General features: G+C 35.1%; 2 protein-coding genes and 1 pseudogene across 3 annotated transcripts; 1 reads left to right on the top strand and 2 right to left on the bottom strand.

Moving 5' to 3' along the window:
- Positions 1-1,363: 1,363 nt before the first annotated feature.
- LOC143589055 (uncharacterized) lies at positions 1,364-4,934 on the top strand. The gene is made up of 2 exons (XM_077069911.1): positions 1,364-1,685; positions 4,419-4,934. The coding sequence occupies exons 1-2, from the start codon at positions 1,409-1,411 to the stop codon at positions 4,799-4,801; spliced, it is 660 nt and encodes a 219-aa protein (XP_076926026.1). The 5' UTR covers positions 1,364-1,408; the 3' UTR covers positions 4,802-4,934.
- Positions 4,935-7,906: 2,972 nt separating this feature from the next.
- LOC143589054 (mitogen-activated protein kinase kinase kinase 17 pseudogene) lies at positions 7,907-10,224 on the bottom strand (annotated as a pseudogene). Its single transcript, XR_013145204.1, has 2 exons — positions 8,911-10,224; positions 7,907-7,960 (listed from the first exon to the last, which is right to left on the bottom strand). The product of XR_013145204.1 is annotated as a mitogen-activated protein kinase kinase kinase 17 pseudogene (transcript).
- A 2,499-nt stretch (positions 10,225-12,723) lies between these two features.
- On the bottom strand, positions 12,724-15,811 carry LOC143589060 (uncharacterized). Its single transcript, XM_077069914.1, has 3 exons — positions 15,744-15,811; positions 13,962-14,731; positions 12,724-13,847 (listed from the first exon to the last, which is right to left on the bottom strand). The coding sequence occupies exons 1-3, from the start codon at positions 15,809-15,811 to the stop codon at positions 12,724-12,726; spliced, it is 1,962 nt and encodes a 653-aa protein (XP_076926029.1).
- Between the last annotated feature and the right edge of the window lie 4,298 nt (positions 15,812-20,109).

The raw sequence follows: 20,109 nt of genomic DNA, 5'->3' as shown, positions 1-20,109 counted from the left end.
TATATTATATGTGATTATAACTGTTTTGTGTAAAAATTTGATAAGTGTAAGCGATAAAAGAAATAATAAGACGAAGAATGATATAAAGAGCAATGGCATTATAGACTTTGTACACCTGAAAATGGTTGGAGAAAATATGGGGTGTATCTCGCAAACATTCCGCATGTGTGATTTTTTGCAAAGACGGCTACACACGAATCAAGTTACTTGCGAGCTACTTAAGTTTGGATTGCTAAAAAATTAGATGTGTCGTGCTTAAATGAGCTCAAACCCGAGCTTAAGCCTAAAAACTAGCTTGTTTATAAAACAATTCAAAGAATGAGCTTAACTTATTGTGCCCGAGCTAACTCGCAAGTCTAAACAAAGCTATAATTTATAAAACCTTATTTATATTCTATTCTTTGCATATTTATATAATATGTATTGCTATATATAAAAATATGATTTAAACAATTAAATAAAATGCGTATACATTTAAATTATAAGCATATGTAAAAACTAACTATCATTTATAAATTAATCAATAAATGACAAGCATGTAAAATGAGTCGAGTTGTAGAAATAAAGCTCTAAAGGAGCCGAGCCGAACATAATTGAGCTTGAACTCGTTTGATGCATCGATTATCCAAGCCCAAATTCATTATTTTGGGCATAACTTTTTCACCCAAAAATTTTTCAACTAAAATACCAAAACCGTAAAAACCGAACCAAACCAAAAAACTAAAACCGAATAACCAAATCAACTGAAAACCAATTACTTAATGAAATTGATTGACCGATAACTTAAGTTACGATTTCAGTTTAAGTCATTACCGACCGAACCGAATCGTATCGGACCAAATCAAATCAAACTATACACACCTAGAGGTGCACAAATCGGGTTTTCAAATACCTGGTTTCGGGTTTGGAACTGGGTTCGGGTATGACCGGGCATTGGAAAATCGGTATTGGCAATACCCAGGTCGGGTTCGGGTCTGGGTATTGTCTCTAAAAACCATACCCTATACATCGGGTTTAGGTCGGGTAATTCGGGATATAGATCGGATATTTTGATAAACTCGGTTCCGGTTTTCAGGTATTACCGAGTACAAATCGGGTCCGATTTCGGGTACGGATTTTGTTACACAAATGCATGCCCTATCCATACTCTACAGGTAGGCCCGGGTATAGGTTCGTGTATTAAAATCCCGTGTATAAAAAACCCGAACCGCTTCCGGTTTTTTTTCACCTCTATACACACCCCTTTATCCAAGATTACAACGCCACGGTCTACACCTATATATAACCAAACACTCTCCTTACACCACAAACAAACAAACACGAGTCTTTCACTCCTTCAACCATAAATCAACCTACCCATTCAAGTAATCAGTCAAAACCCTAAATCCAATCAATCAATCAATTAACCATGATTTACCTCTTCTACTTGGTTCTACTAACCGAGATGCTAACCATCCTCTTACTCTTATTCAAAACACCACTCCGCAAACTCCTCATACTCGGACTCGACCGTGCCAAACGCGGACGAGCACCGTTAGTTGTCAAGTCCGTTGGCGCCACTGTCTTCGTTATCATGATGTATAATGTTTATAGTGTTACCGAGATTCAAAACCGACCCGCTGACGTCATTAATCCTACGGATCAGATTCTCCTCGCCTATCATATGCTTGAAGCTTCTCTCATGGGTAATTTAGTCATTTTGGATGTTAATTTAATAACGTTAGTTATTGTTTTGAGTTGATTAACTAATTATTGGCGTTAGATTCCAGAAATTTAACTTTAAACGAACACGAACACACGGTCACGCTATCGAATAATTATTTATGTTCGTGTTCGTTTATTAGAAATTTAACAAACAGTTCACGAACCTAATTGAACACAACCGAACAAATATAAAACATTAACGGAAATAGGCCGGCTGACGTCATAAACCCTATGGATCAGATTATTCTCTCGTATCATATGCTTGAAGCTTCTCTCATGGGTAATTTAGTCATTTTAGTTTTTAATTCTAATTGATTTGCTAGTTTTGGCATTAATTTCGAGAGATTTAACTTTAAACGAACACGAACACCGGAGCAATTAATTGAACAAACGTAACCGAACATGACGTCATACACATTACTGATTAGATTATTCTGGTGTATCATATGCTGGAAGCTTCTATTAGGGGTAATTTAGTAATTTTGGTTGTATATATATTAGTTATTGTTTGAATTTGTTGATTATTTTTGGCGTTAATTTCGAGAAATATTGTTGTAACTGAAATTAGGTTGAGAGAAATTGTTCGTGTTTGTTGATTTAACTTTGAACGAACACGTAAACGTTAATTGAGAAAATGTTTGTGTTCGTTTTTTTTCTTTATATTCATTCATTCGTTGAATATCTAAGCGAACAGTTCGCGAACATATATGAAAAAATATAAAACATTAAGTACATAAACAAACAAATATAAAACCTTACAGTGTAATGGAAATCCAGAGCTTGAAGCTTTTCTTAGGGGTAATTTCGTAATTTTTGTTGTTAGTTTTAGTTATTGTTTAAATTAATTAACCAACCAACAATGATTTAATTTTGGCGTTAGATTCGAGAAATTTAACTTTAAACGAACACGAACACACCGCCAAGTTAACTGAAGAATTATTTTGTGTTTATGTTTGTTTATGTTAGGTTGTTAAAAATCTAAATGAACATTTCACGGACGTTTGGTTGGTTGAATTTGTTGATTAATTTTGGCGTTAATTTCGACAAATATTGTTGTAACTGAAATTAGGGTTTAGTAATAGTAGAGAAATTGTTCATGTTTGTTGATTTAACTTTAAACGAATTAAACGGACACGGACACGTTAATCGAAGATTATTTGTGTTCATATTCGTTTATGTCTGTTTGTTAATAATCTAAATGAACAGTTTAAGGACATAAATAAATATGTATGAACAAATGTAAACGAGCACAAAGAAACGTAAATGAACACAACCGAACAAATATAAAGCATTAAGTATGTAAGCGAACAAATACAAAACGAATGTTTACAGCGTTAACGGAATCCAGAGTTATCTGGCTGAAGTCATAAACCCTACTGATCAGGTTATGCTTGCGTATCATATGCTTGAAGCTTCTATCATGGCCTCATGGGTAATTTTGGTTGTTAATATTGGTTATTTTTTGAACTTAGGGTTTAGTAGTTGAGTTTTTAAATTGTTGAGTTAATTGGATTTAATTAAACGAAGGAACATGACCGCACGTCTTGTTCGTTTATTTATGTTTATGAACGTCCTCTTATGTTCATTTATAATTTTAAACCACTAGATGTGTTTTTGGATGAATTGTGACGTGTTAGACTTGCCAGAACCCATACTTAATATATAATAAAAAAGATCAAAATTATCAAGTTATCAAGTGATAGTACCCAATCATTTTAAAGGTGAATGAAGATCATGTATTTATCTTATTTATTATGTTAAATTTTGGTTAAAGTTGTCTTCTGCTGGTCTTACATTTGAATTTGTCTTGTATGTGGCTTTGGTTGCATAGTTTTTGCTGCTTCATAAGATACCTGCTAATCATCACGCTAATTCTTTAGATGAACAGCTAGTTAACTGGCTGTTGTTCTAAGGGACATGCGTGATGTTTGGTTGGTATGAATCACATGAGTTTGGTTATCAAGCAACAAATAATATGCAAATGAAGCATGATACCAGAGCAATATCGAGTGTGAAGTCAGCGCAAGGTGACTTTATGCAAAGTTTAAAAAAGTAAACGAGATAAATCCATTATCTCACTCTCTGTCGTCCTTAGATAATTTAATATATACGAATCAGTTGTTTTTTAATTTTGTATTATTTCAATATTTTTGGTATTAAGCTTTTTATATTATGTTTTGAGCAGTGTTTTAAAAACTGGTTCAAAGCGGCCGGTTGAACCGGATTTCGCACAGTAGGACGGTATTTTGAGTCCGCTATTGTGATCGGTTTGCTAGAACATCGTACCGGCGGTTTTTGTCTAAAATACTGATTTTTACCAGCAAACCAGTTTTAAGCGCGAGAAATTTTTAATATTTGCAGCCCGTTTTTTTCAAAATTACTTTTAACCCAACAATTAACATTCAAACGTGTAAAATTTAGGACTATTTTTTTTTAAATTGAGTGCTTTTGCGTTGTATTTTTAATATGGATTAACTTTTGGATTATTTTTGTTATAGGAATCATTTAGTTTTGGGTTATTTTTGTATTGAAGTTACATTTATAGAAAATTATAAGGCAAACTATTCACAGATTAAACCACCCGGTATAATTCGGTTCAACCGTTTGTACCATTTTTTTGCCTAATCCGGTACAAGTAAAATACCGGTTTTTAAAACATTGGTTTTGAGTTTGATCTCTAAATTTTGATATATTTTTTATTTAATTAAATGCAGGATTCTCTCTTTTCCTAGCACTAATGATAGACAGACTACATCATTACATACGAGAGCTTCGAATACTCAGAAAAACAATGGAAGCTGCAAAGAAACAAAACCGAGCCGCAGAAGAAACCAAGAACAAAGGTGCGGACGATGTCAAAATCCTAAACGATGAAATATCTAAACTGAAATCGCAAATTAAAAAACTGGAATCTGAGCATGAATCAAAGGACAAAGAGGTTAAATCAGCAGCAGCTAATTCAATGGCGCTCAAGAACCAATCGGAAGGCTTTCTTCTTGAGTACGATCGGTTGTTAGCGGAAAACCAGAGTCTTAGAGATCAGTTGCGGGCCATTGACGAAAACATGTCTTTTTCTAGTGGAAAGAAGAATATGTGAGGTATGAAAATAATAACCCGTGTTGGAAAATAAAGAATTTAGTGTTTGGTATCGGGTTATCGTGGGTATTTTGGTAAATTTTCGGCGTTTATATTTTGTATTTTAAAAGAACTTTAGTTGCAGTGTTGGTATCTATTTCTCTTTTTTTCTTTTTTTAAATGTTTACTTGTTCTTATATGCCTGGGCCTGATTCTAAAATATCCGGGCTCTAATCAAGTTGATAAATTCGGTTCACTAGGCCGTTAAGGACTTATTTTAAGTTAGCAGGTTGGAGTTGCCTCGTTTTAACCCGTCGCTTTATCTGATTCGACCCAACTTGACAGACTATATAGTTTGAGTGGAGTCGTTCTGACTTGTTTTTATCCAGAATCAATCTCTGTTGATTAGCTGGTTGTTATTGGTTAAACATAATACACGAGTTTTAACACAAGTACAACCCTAATAGATTTAACTGTTCCATAATTATCTTAGAACTCGTAACCTTAGATATATGATGAATATCTGTGACTTGATCGTCGAAGGGAGCGGAGTGGTTCCTGAGGCTTCGACCCCGTGATCCCATCTAATGGTCTATTTTATAGTTGACATTTGACAACTTATGTCGGCTTTGGGAACACAGTGGGCTAAAAATGACTTGTTACACCGAAGTCCAAGTTGGGCTTCTTGGATTGGGCCGTGTTTAGCGTTTTTGAGCTTTTATTCAAGTTGTAACACAAAATAACTCGTGGAAGTTATCCCGAGGTTAAATACTTGAGAACACCCGATAATGATCAAGTCAGTGACCGATGTCATTAAGAGATAATGGCAAGCGGAGTTCATAAGGGAAAGAGATGCCCTTGCTTGTGTAGGGTGAGCTCTCATTATAGTAAGCTTGGACATATAACCTTGTTCTAGATCTGACCCAGTGTACCTAACCCGGAATCAATACCCAGTGTACTTGACTTGTGGATACAAACCAAGTTCTAATCCTGTCTAGACCTGGAACCGAACCGGATCATCGTAATCTGTTCCGACTCTACCCAGTCAAAACCCGGCAAAACAGGTCAAGGGCCCAATCATACCTGTAACCGATTCCTACCCGGCCTGGTTATGGACTTTATTGACAAAATTCATAACTGGTTCTTACCCGGTTTGTGAACCTTTACATTATTGGGGTGAAGTGAAGCAAACCTTAATGATTTAGCTGGGATCAACCAAACTATGAACCAGAAATTTGATCACATGGTTAGAAATAAAAACGAAGAAAATAAAATTTGCATGTCTAGAATAGCAACATATTGATTTTGTCTTAACGGTTCAACGATGGTTATCTTTTAATATAATTTACAATTGTGCACATTTATATTAGTACGCGGTTATATAATTTAGTAGGTGATTATATAACATGGTACGTAACTATATACAAACATTATATGCCCCTCCACATTCGAACATAATCATGCTCGAGATATCTAGTAATGAGAAAAAAGAAACTTTAAAGGATGTAAAATTTTCCTCGCTTTTTATATTATTCCTTAACTCCCATAAAGTTGTGACTGAGAGATAAATATTGAGATGAAATCCCACAATAAAATTTTAGTTAAACTAATAATAATAATTTTATGAGTGAAAATGCTCATAATCTATAAAAATCTTAATTAATATATTTACACCATAAAGTAAGTTGTAAGAGATCACATTTTTCATGTTTTCTATATAATAGGTTAGGTGCTTAAGTGTTTTATAAGTTATTGATTATTAAAGAGATGCATAGATTGAATGGCCATTTATGAAAAGATTTGGGGAGATATTTTAAAGTCAAATAAAAAGTTTCTTTCATGTAGAAAGAAATTGCTTTGCTTTTAAATAATCTGTTTAAATATGTTACTTTGAGTGTGACTAAATAATATATCTATTGCTTAAATATTATACATTAGACAGTTATGTAATCATTAATCTCATTGTTTGTCTCTCTTTTCGAGTGTTACGTACACGTGCATTATGCATTTCTCCGTAATCTGGAATTAAAACTATTTTTTATCATTGATAATAAGATATTACAAGATGCTCTTAAGCAAAGGGTATGCAAGAGTTAGGAATGGTTGCACAACCACCCAAATAGAGTATCACACATTTTATAGTTTTCATCATATCTGTCCAACAAATATGGATGTAATTCTGTTTAAATTTTGTTGTGTAATTGTATAGTAATGCACAACATTAATGATTAAGATATGGTTTGTTATTATTTATTACTTTTTTGGTCTGGCTAGGTTTATGTAATAAGTAATTTGTAGCATGTTAATTATTCAACATAAAAGGATCTTCATAGGTCCTAAAGAATCAATTAAAATGGACCCACAATGGAATCATGGATGAGTTTTGGAATCAAGGTTTGGGCTACCTTAAGGTGTAAGCATGGTTTGCTTCACTTAGGTTACATGCTAAAACTTAAAAACCGAAAAAAAATTATTTTGATTTTAGATCTTCTTAATCGGTTTGTGATGGGTATACGGTTTAGTTAATTCAGTAATTGGAAAAGATGGTTCGTTTAGCCATTGGTTAACCGCTGGCTTTCGATTAATCATTGGTTAAACTAAATAAACGTGAAGTATTGTTTTCTTTTAAAATAATACTAGCAACTCATTTAGAATAAAATAAAGATGACAATTAATATGTTATTTTATAAAAATGTACGATCAATTTTAATGTGATTTCCTATTAGCAAGTCAATTATTTAGACGTATATATATAACTAAACAGTAAAATATCAGTTATCAAAATATCATAAACGAATCATCTGTTTTTTCAACCGATTCTTCGTTCCAATTATGATTCATCAATCCATTTTTTTCTAACCACTCATGCAAGTATGCAACTCGTCTTAAATCTTTACTAACCCCCATTAAATCTTTAACAACCGTTAAAAGTAAAATATAGTAATCCTTACTATTAAGATACCTTTTCTTTTCCTTTCAAAACTATTACCAACCTTAATATTTTAAGATGTTGCAAAAATAATCATATATATTCTCTTAACTTCATAAGTCAATAACAAAAACGTGTACCATCTATAAAAAAAAGTGTTCACATAAATAATAATATACATAAAAACTACAAAACTACAAAAGTTAATCCCCTAAAACGGTGCCGTTTAAAGTTAAAACACTACATTTACAACTATAAGGTTGTGTTTGTTTTTGCTTATAAGGTCTTCAAGGAACATACGTCTGCGGGCGCGCAGACATAAGCTCTTGAAGACTGTTTGTTTTTAAATTAAAAAAAGATCTGAAAACTGCTTTTATGGTCTTAAAAAATAAGCTTTTTTCATCATCTTCACACATCTTCACACTTCTTAACATCATACCAAGTACCAACACCCATTGTCCGCCACCACCACCACCCACCGTCCGCCACCGTCCGCCGCCGCCACCACCCACCGCCACCGTCCGGCGCCGCCACCACCCACCGCCACCGTCCGCCGCCGCCACCACCCACCGCCACCGTCCGCCGCCACCACCACCCAACACCATCGTCCGCCGCCACCACCACCACCCAACACCACTGTCAACCACTCACCACCACTACCGTTAACCACCCACCACCACAACTGTCCATCACCACCACCACCCCCGTCGGCCACAACCACCGTCTACTACCACCACCACCACCTACCGTCCGTCGCCACCAACACCCGCCACCACCACCACCCGCCACCGCCACCACCCACCGTCCGCCGCCACCACCATCCACCACCACCCGCCACCACCGTTCATCACCACCACCACCCATTGTCGGCCACCACACGTTCCACCACCCACCACCACAACCGTCCATCACCACCACCCACCGTTCACCGCCTACCACAATTGTCTACCACCACCCACATCCATAGTTCGTACACCACTATCAATTATTTTAGCAGTCTACAAACGTTAAATGACTTTTATCTACTGTAATATATATGATATCTAACTACTTTTCAGCTTATGAAGACGATATCCAGTTTATAAAACAAACAGTATTATATTTTCAGATTCCAAAACCTTCAGACCACATCTTCAATTGCAGACATTAAATCAGTTGAAATCAGATTGCAGACATTTTTTGTCTTAAAAAACAAACAGCACCTAACTCTAGCTGTATCAACAACCTACTAGACAACTCATCATCTCCACCGTCACTCACACCTATCACCACGTGTCACACACCCATTGGTTCTAATCATAATCCAATCATTTTCCATATTTTCACTAAACCAATTTGGCATCTCAGAGTTGCACACCAACTGTTCGATCCTTTGCCTCAAACACTTCGAATCACTTTCCATCGATTCCTTTGTTGAGTTCCACACCTCTTGATCAAGTATACTTGTCGGCGAACCCGTCGGTCCCGTTCCCATCTTCTCGCACTCCATTCTCTTCGAGTCCTCATCGAGTTCTCGAATTTCTAGAAACCGGTGCTCGAGAAGCTCCCTCGCTGTCCACCTCCGCCTCGGATCCCGAACCAAATTCTTTTCTAAAAAATCCTTACCTTTTTCCGAAAACCCGTCAGGGATTTTCGGCATTTCGTCAGAAAACCGAATTTTATAAAATAAAGTCCACGCTGACTCATCATTATTAACTTCTGACCACGGGGACCCACACGTGGCCATTTCAATCACCGTACATCCCAACGCCCATACATCCGCGGGACACCCCTGGTCCTCACCTCGCGCCACTTCCGGCGCCATAAACATCGGCGTCCCGCGAACCGGCGCCACGTCATCAACCCGCTTCGTGCAACCGAAATCTCCGATTTTCGTGCCGAATTCGTCGACTAAAATATTTCTTCCTTTAATATCACAATGCACTATTCCATTATCATGAATGTACTCCAACCCTCTAACTATGTCTCTTGTGTATCTCGCAACCTCGAACTCGTCTAACCCTTTACCGCTTCGACGATTAATCATGTCAATAACCGAACCGCCGACATGTGTTGTATAAAAATATTGTACACCATTTTATTATTTTCTCTAGTGGTGTCACACCCTTTGTAGGATATAACATATGGACTCTTCAATATTGATAAAAAATATTGTTCCTTTTGAAACGTGTCAGCGTGTCGAAAGTCAACGGATTTGACCGCGAACACGTCGCCTGAGGTGGAGGTGGCGGTGGTGACGGTCGCGGTCGAACCGCGGCCGAGGACATGGCTTCTAGTCCACTCCATGTGTTGGTTATGTTGTAAGAATAATAATAGGAGTTTGTTAGTGTGGTGTGAAAGAATTGTTTGTTAATATGTTATATGTTAAGTGATGCATGTAACATATTTATATATGTGTGTTGTAAAGTGTAAACGTGTGTGGTTGTGTTGTTAAAAAGGTGTAAATAAAATAGTTGTAGGTGTTTGGTTGGTTGGGTGGTGTATATAATATGTATAGGGGGCATATAGTTGTGTGTGTGTGTTTTTCTAGAGTTGTGATATTTTATTATGTTATACGGAAGTTGGAGTTGGTTGCCAACGTGGCAAAATAATAATAAAGAGTGGCAAGTTATTGGGCAGGCCATGACGGCAGCTAGGTGGCAGGGACACGTGTCATATGAATACGTATTCGAATTGGAAATATACTTGAAAAGAAAGAGATGTGTACTTGTGGCATATTTTGTTTCATAATTTTTGGAATGGAAATGGATACGTGTGACAAATAAATTGGTTATATATACTTTAAAAGAAAGAGTTTGTTACTTGGTAGTTAATTTACTTAATTATATGATATGTTGATATAGAATTAGGGTAGTTTAGTTATCTTGTTTGAAGGTGGTTAAATCAAAATAAAATAAAATAAAATTGAATTTGCTTAAAATCAAATAGAGATGTCCATGGCTTTATAGCCTAGTGGCATCTTGGTGGTGGGATAAAGCTTAGGGACCATAAGGTCCTGGGTTCGAATCTCGCAAGGGGGCTTTCCCAAAATTTATTGGGTTTCCTCCTGATTTGGTGGTTAGGCATTATTGCCTAGTGGAGATGGATATGATCGCGTGGTTCTGCTGGTGACACGATGATACTCCAGTGGTCCGTGAGTGATCATAATTTGCCGTTCAAAAAAAAATCAAACAGAGATGTAAATTCGAGTTTAAACAGAAACTGAATTAGCAGTTTGATAGAATCTAAATTTGGTTCAAATCACTAAATCATCTACACGATGCAAAAAATATATTGCATACTACATAACATGGTATCTTGAAATCTTGGCATGTATTATGTATCCTATACACGAAACAATAATGAGGGAAGATGAAGCACATATCATTGAACACGACAAAAATGTCCAGCTTTTAGCCATTGAGGAAACGAGTGGGCTGCGATTTTCGACTTTATACTCTTCAAGAATTCAGAACGGGGTCAATCACCAAATCAAGCTAGCCCCTTCAAGTCTCCTTTTTCCTTTCTTTAGAATAGAACATAGCTCACTAATTGGTGTGTTAGTTTAATTAATTAGAAAACAAAATAATCAAATGGTTCAACCCTCGGTGGCCTATATAGTATGTAGTGCCCGACAAGCTAGCCAATTCCAATCTCATGATTTTTAAAACCTTGGTAACATTTGTATTTATAAGATTCAGTCTTGTTAAAATTTTATAGCTTTAGAGCGTAAAACTTGAATTTATGTGTTATCAAATAAATTATGTAAGACATATTATATAGCCAAATTTCTCTAAAAATACAGGATGGTTATGTGCAATTGATTTTCCGGTCCAATGGTATAAAACCTGACCTTTAAGCCTTATATGACCTCTAAGGTCTCATGTTCAAACCTGGCTCAATAAGGTTTTGATTCTACAGTGATAGGTTTCCTCATTATATGTGTTTTCTGTGTAAGTCAAGTATGGGTGTCAAAACTAATATGAACGGTTGATATCAAGTTTCAGAAAAAACTTACTCAGATATTAAATGTATTGAAGTTAGTTACAAAGTTAAAATATATGAAGTTTGAAACAGACCCAAAATATAGGGTTAGATGCTTTGTTTTGTTGACTTTAGAAACCAAAGATCTTGGTGATAATAGTTTAAGTGTTGAACCATTAAAGTGGTTGGTATCAAATATTCCACTTGTTGGTAGAATATCCTCTTAAACTTTGAGTAATTTAACATACACACTTGTCCAAAAATTAAGTCATTGATCATTAAACCCCATGACTGTTTGTAAATAGTTTTAAAAATACTATTAACAATTTTATATTTATATAACATGTGTTATGGTGTGGTGGTTTCTTTTGCATCATTCATCATCTTCTAGAAAAGGTTCGTTTGTGTTAACTTTTGAAGGAAGTGTTAGTTGGAATGATTTGGTTAGTAGATTGGTAGTTTTAACTTCTAAATCAATATTATTATACTTAAACAGTCCCCTAAGCATTCCAAAGTTGAAAAGTAATCCATATATTTATAAAGATTTATTCTACACTCCGGTAATTAAATTTTTAATTCTTGTTATGTTTGTATCTAGTAATATTTAAACTAACATAATAATAACAACAATGTATTGACCATACCGAACCACGAACCTAAGAGTATTGACCACCTAAAAAATAATAATAAATAAAGGTAAAACCGTAAAAAAAACGACTCGAATAACTGTTGCACTATATATACCACAAACACAAAGCGACTTAATCATCATTTAGAACCTTCAAAGTCCCTTGGGATCTGTCGATAGCAAACCATGTCTCTCATTCTCGACTGTAATCTGATCAGTGGCGGATCCAGGAATTTTTTTTGGGTGGTGCACTATTTTTATATGTTTCAATTTCACCGAGTCGGGTATATAAAAATCCGGGGCGGTTTGAGGTTCGGGTCGGTTCATAATAAAAATACGATAAAATAATAAAAGAGACACCGTCATTAGAAATTAAAAAACACATAATATCAATACAATAGTCTTTATGAATTAAAAAAAATGCTTATAGTTGTTCCCTACGAGTCTTCATCTTTTGAAATCGTTGCATTACTTCTTCAACCGAAACTTGTTGGAGGAATTCCCTTTCAATGTAACAAATGCAAGAATCGTTCATGTATTCATCACCCATCCTATTACGCAAATCCGTTTTCACATTCTTCATTGAAGAAAAACATCTTTCAACACTTGCCGTTGCAACCGGCAAAACCAATGATAACTTTATTAAACGATACACTAACGGATAATCAATGTGTAATCTTGTTTTCACCATCATTTTAGCAAGATCACCTAAGCCACTCAAGTTGGAAAACCGCTTATCTTCTTTCACGTTAGTAATATAGTGGCCAAGTTCATATACAAGCTTATCCTTTTCATCAAAATCAAAATCACATGGATACATCTCGGCCAAGTTTATCAAGTTTACTTTACTAAAGGCACTAAAATTACAAGACGGGCTCAAAGAACTCATATTAGTAAGCAATTTAGTGGTTACCTCATTAAAGCGGCTTCCAAGCTCTTGAATTTGCATATCGAGAACCTTGTTGAAATTATTAACCACATAATGATGACGATTGGTGATACCGGTCTTCTTTCTTTTAAATCTCGGGTCAACATACTCGGCTTCCATATCAACCACTTCAATTTCATATTTTTCACAAAAGAACGTGACATCTTCCAAAAGTGAGTCAAAACCTTCAAGTGGATACCTTTTTAGGCCTTCATCAGTTAACTTAACTAGCTTAACTGCATTCAACATATCTTGATCTTTTCTTTGAAGCGTTTGACACAATGTGTTAGTAACACCCAAGATGTATTTCATCAAATGTAAATAAAATACAAAATTAAAAGTTTTTATGAATTCTTGAAGCCCACGTGATTCATTTTGGTAATTTGAAAACTCTCCCGATTTTTCTATATATTCAAGCACGTCAATAACACTAGGATATAAAGTAAGCAAACAGAGAATTGTTTTTTCATGAGAACTCCAACGTGTATCCCCAGCTCTTGCAAGTGACAATTCTTGATTCTTTCCACTTCCGGTTTCAACTTCCGAATTCAATCCTAAACTTTCTATTTGACTTTCTCTTAACAAATCTATTCTTTTACAAGATCCACCAACAACATTTACTAAATTTGATAATTCTTTATAAAGTCTGTAAATCTCATAATGTTTAAGTTGGTGAGCAAAACAATGAACATAATATGCCGAAGAATTTTCTTTCAAAATTAAAGCTTTCAAACCATTAAACTCACCGGACATGTTGCTTGCACCGTCATATCCTTGGCCTCTTACTCTACCAATACTCAAGTTGTGGATAGCAAATAGGTCATCAATTGCAGCTTTAAGAGATAACGCGGTTGTTTCCATAACATGAACAAGGCCAATAAATCGCTCCTTCACAAATCCTAATTTATCAACATATCTTAAAACCACGGCCATTTGTTCTTTTTTAGAAATATCTCTCGATTCATCAACTAATATGGAAAAGACATCATCATTAAGTTCTTCAAATATCCTCTTTAATACTTCTTCTGCAAAACAATTACAAAGTTCTTTCTGGATTGATGGAGACGTCATTTGATTATTCCCGGGAGCATTACCCAATATAACCTTACCAATTTCTTCACTTAGTTCTCCAAACACTTTTAAGAACTCAATAAAATTTCCCCTGTAAAGAGATTCTTCAGACTCATCATGACCATGAAAAGCTAATGAACCATTCAACAATGCTTTGGTAAGTCTAGCCGAAGCATGTAATCGAATTCTATATTGTTTTTTATGTAGATCTGTTCCCTTATCAATGGCCACAGGTATAGACTGAGCTTGGTTAAGTAAGTATTTCCCCTTTTTACGTGCTTTGTTGTGAAAACTATTGATTTTTCCAACATGATTGCTAAATTTCTCCCGACACCTATTCCAACATCGCAATTCTTCACTTTGAAATGCATCATTTTGTCCACTTTCCTTAAACAAGTAACAATGCAAACAATACACTTTATCCGCTTTGACACTATATTCCAACCAATTTCCAAATTCACTAGTGTACCATTCCTCATTAAAGCGTCTTAATTTACCACTAAAATTTGTTAGAGGACAATCATGCCCGGTTGGTTGACATGGACCTCTAAGTAGATATGCCCGTCTAATTTCATCTTTTTGACTTGGGTGATAAGATGAAATTGGTTGCCTTTCGGAAGGATCCCATGGTAGATCATCCAAATTTATTTTTAATGGTTTACTACTTGAAGATGATGATCCAAGGTTCGATGGTTCACTTTGATAATATTTCTTCATATTCAAAATACCTACAAATCAACAATTTCAAACTAACAAATTTAAAACTAAGAAACTAACAAAAACTAACAAACTAACAAATTAAAACAAATAATCTAACAAACTAAAACTAAATTTAACAAATAGCTTAACAATTAAGTAGTTAATAACACCTAACAATTATGAACAATAATCTAACGGTTAAGTGTTAATAACACTTAACAATTATGATTTATGAACAATTAACATTTAAAAATAAATTATTACCTTCAAAGTGGGAGCCTGGAGGATTCGAGACTGATAGGGACGGCGGTGGACGGTGGTCAGTGGGCAGTGGACGGTGGTCAGTGGGCAGCGGGAGTGGCTGAGGGTGGACGGTGGTCAGTGGGCAGTGGGCAGCGGACGGCGGTGGACGGTGGTCAGTGGGCTGGGCAGTGGCTGGCTGCGTGCTGTAGTGTTGTTGGTTGCCTGTTTGCGATTTGCGAAGAGACTCAAGAGAGGCCAGAGGCGCTGCAGCTGCTTTGCTTATGTTATAAAAAAACCCTAACATCAGTTAGGGTAACTTAAAAAAAAAAAAAAACTATTAAAAACGGGAATAGAACCTGCGACCTCCGGGTTACAAAACCCACAAACTACCAGCCGAGCATGCACTTTATATGTTTTTAAGATGGTTCCTGTATAATTTATAGGGTGGTTCCTTTATTATTTTCTATATATAAATACACTATAATTTCGAAACTCGGAACCACCCGTTACTACCGTAGATCCGCCCCTGAATCTGATCCTCACTATTATCAGTTAAAAGAATGTCTATCATTTTCCTTCTCACTTGTTCTCTATATGCTTAAATATGCAGGGAAAGAATTTATTGTTGTTTTAAAGAAAACGGATCTTGAAGTTTTCTACTTGGATTTATGTAATGCCATGTATTTTCTGTTTCTGAATCTCTGTCTTCGTTGAACTAACATTAAGCCTCTTGTTGTGGTTCTCTTATTAAACTGATTTGCTTTAGCAACATTTTACCGTTCAAGAAAGAATCGATTGTCTTTAGTGGTTCTCTTATTAAACTGATTTTTGAAATTTGATTGATGCCATAAATGAGAAACGCATATGACAAATGTCTAGGTCAACTAATATGTCTAGTTTAAAAGTTATAAAAGGACAACTAGTAAAAATTTAAAAGTTTAATGGTACATTAAATCTAAATAATATCAACTATCATATTTTAGTCAATGTCAATCCCACCTAACGAAATAACTAGTGACATACTCACATTTTAATTTGTTTGCTTTCAACAGTCCATGACTAACGAAAGCATGAAAACCACCGCCATTTGAACACCACCATTGATCACCACTACCCGAACACCACCACCGTTGACCACCACTATCTGAACACCATCACCGACAGTTTCCCACTGACAGAGGAGTCCCCCCCCCCCCCGGAAGAGGAATTTTCTAGAGACCACCACATAGGGTTCCGGCGACTTCGATAATTGGAGTTTTTCCTTAAAAAGTTCCTAAATGTCTTATCTAAGGTTTCAAAGAGGTTTGGGAAGAAAATGTTGAGCTTTCTAGCGAAAAAGAAGTTTTCCGGCCGAAAATGTTTTACAAGTGGCCGGAGACTAACGGGGTACACTTTTGCTAGTCGTGGATCGTTGGAAACAAACACGTTAAAAGATAAGAATGTCACTAACCATTTTATTAATTGAGATCGAAAGTGACCAAAATATGATAGTTAAAATTATTTAAAATCAATATACCAAGTTTTAATATATAAAAGGACTTTTAATATAAACAACCAAATATATTGTTAAAAACTTATAATTTGAAGCGCGTGTCCCTGAAGTTAGCTGGATTAATTGGACGGACGTAAAGTGTATATTGTATGGGTGAAGATCTGTATGCGTGTCCCATAAGATATTTTGTTTTTCATTATAATATTTATACCATAAGTTTTATTTCTTATTGGTTGGTGTCATTTCACTTCAACCATCCTCATTACTACTTTAAGCAAAACCAACTTTTCTGATTAGACAAATTTCATACATAATTATCAAACTTTATATAAATTGCAATTATAATGTTTTTTTCTTCCTAACATCAAAGCCAAGATGTTCGGGATAATCCTGTCAAATAGATTATTCTTTTGTTAAAAAAACAGAACGTGATGATCCGTCTCACCAACTTAAAAGGAAACCTACAGCCGAGAAAACTGTCTTTGCTCTAAATGGAAATCGAATTCAAAACCTTTTAGGCTCTCATAAAAAAACCATGTGGTTACTATTAGATCAATTGGCCTTTTGGAAAAGTGAAATTATAACTCATAATGAATTTTTAAACTTATCTTCTTAATATAAGAAATTTTTTTGTTTTTTCTTTTTACTTTGATAATGTAACCATCTTTTTGAATGGCAACAATATACAATCTGACTAGGTGGTCGCATGTTGGTTTGCATCCGACCCCGGTTGGGAACCCCAAAGAGTTTCTCCCAAATGGCATAACCCCATGTTTCTCAGGTCATCCCCGTATCCTCTGATGAACCTTTTCCCCTAATGTCACTTGAAAACAGTTGCGCCATCACAAGAGTTGAAACAACGCAAGCAGAATAAACCCCCAGCGTGGTTAGGATTCAAACTAGCGTCCTCTCAAAAAAAAGTTTAGTTCTTATCTTTATCATCATAACCAATTGGGCCATCCCTTCAACTAGTTACTTTTATAGCATACTGGAAATATCTATTTTCTTTTATTATTTTTTAAAGCATCTATTAATGTTTTTATTAATCATGCACTTGAAAGTGAACATAACATTTAATAGCCTAAAGTAGACATAATTTGGTGGGGTTTGGAATATGCTATGGTTGTAATTATATATATATATAAAGCAAATCTTGATGCCACAAAGCTTATTTTAAGACTTTTTTTTTTATCTTTTAAGTAAACTATTTCAAGCATTAAACAATCTAGTGGCTTAAGGGCTGTTTAGCAAATGCTGAATCATTAAGTGCTGAACCAGTAAGAGGTCTGAATAGTTAAGAGTATCTGAACGAATAAGTGCTGAACGAGTAAGTGCTGTTTGGTTGAGCATCTGAATAACTATGCAGAATTACTATTTTACCCTTCTAAACTAATAACAAGCATGCAATTTGAACAAATAATCTACCGAATATGCTGAACCAAATTGAACCAAACTACCAACAACAAAATACTTATCACAGAATTGCAAGCCAACATTTTATGTTAAAACAAACTTCCAAATCACGATCAAACAAATTAAACAACACATAATAAGAAACAAATTAGAAAGACAACCTACAGAAGTAACTAGTATAAAGGGTATTAAATAAACACAAAATAATATAAAGTGTATGTTGGCTTCACAATAAAGGAATCATAATCCAATATTACAACAATATGTTCTACACCAAATCGATGTCACTTGCTTGTAATCAATTACGCCTTGCTAAAGTATATGAAGAAATCAACTTGATGTCCACTTCCTTGGGATGCATCAGAATGGCGTTCAATCTTCCAAATATAATTTTGTTCAATTAGCAATAACTTTACGATCGCGACCCAAAATTGCATAACTCCAACAACGCAAACAATGACGTCCAAAGCAAGAAACGAAAAGACCTGCACGTTTAAGAGCCAACATAAGCTAAAATAATGCACAACAAAACAAGACAAGTTTGATATTTGTGTTATACATATTTTTGTGAATGCATAACATTTTTTGTTATAAGTTAAGGTCAAACAAAACTACTACTAAAAAGAAACAACATTCTACACATTGGCTTATCATGTTATAGCCACATGCCTGCAATAGGACTCCTGTACCCAAAAACCAACTGTCACTAAACCAACTAAACTTAACAAAAACAATATAATGCCAGAGTCATAGACAATAGCTTTAAACCCTCCTAAGATAAAAACCAAACAAATACAACTATCAAAATATACAACGATGCAACAATATGTTATATCCTTCACAGCCACAACTCTTCATACATCAACCAAACATCGAAATTCGAGCTGCAAATAGAAACACAAAACAATGATTACCTTAAATTCGAATCGCTGGTTCGGCTTTGGAAAATGCGTACAAAATGCAATGGACCGACAAGCACTGCAGCGCCAACCCTCTCTTTTATACTATATTTATAATTTATAATTACATGAATATTTCAAAACTAGTAAATTCCCGGCGCAACGCGCCATAACTGTTTTGGTTCGATTCATAAACCATGTTTTTTATGCACCTCGAATGGGTCTATGCAATTGATGTTTAATATCTTCAACTATCAATAAACATCTTAATGAAACCGCAAAATAACGGAAGCCTAATTTCAGAGCGCATAGAGTAAAACACTAAAAAAAACCCAACTGTGGACTCGTATTCTAATGTAGGTACTACAGATGAGACCAATTATCAGTCCATGGTTCATCGGATTTGTGTTCTTGCTAACTATATGCAATTGAAGGTCCCCAAACTCAAACAATAATCATACCTATTATAATTGCAAATTCGACTAGACATATTTCATGTTCCTGTAGAAGATGAAATTGATAACCCAATTGAAAACCCAGATACGATGTTTACCTAAACACATGGCCGGCTTCGAAAAGACGAAAAGATTTTTGGGCCAAAGACGAACTCTTTTTTGGGCCTTAAGTAAAAGAAACATTTTGTTGAGTTTAAACAATTTAATTATAAATGGGCTTATTTGATTATGATATAAGTCGTGTAAAAAACTTTTGTATAAAAATAAGCTTAAAATTGTCTTAAATAAGACTAAAACCCACACCCTTTTGGTTAGATGTCATACCCCTTTACCATTAAATCAAGCTAGTGGTTATTTAATTGTGTTGAAACATTGATTATACACATGTTTTTGATAAAAATACATATAATTTTTTATTAAAAAAAAAAAATTCGGGCCTAGCCGGGTGTCGGGCCTGTGGCCGTCGACTACCCTGCCATACCTCAAAGACGGCCCTGCCTAAACACCATGTATGTACCCTAAACCCTAAAAGGAAAATAGCAAACGCCAAAATCGATTCTTAATCAAAATTGAAAGACATAGAAATTGAACCGCATAAGCAAAATCACAA

This window comes from Bidens hawaiensis, unplaced genomic scaffold (assembly GCF_021521415.1).
Source record: "Bidens hawaiensis isolate Kalapana, Puna unplaced genomic scaffold, B.hawaiensis_p1.1 tig00037202_1, whole genome shotgun sequence".
Classification (NCBI taxonomy): Eukaryota; Viridiplantae; Streptophyta; class Magnoliopsida; order Asterales; family Asteraceae; genus Bidens; species Bidens hawaiensis.
The sequence above is the reverse complement of the archived record's forward strand: the minus strand, read 5'-3'. Positions and strand labels throughout refer to the sequence as shown.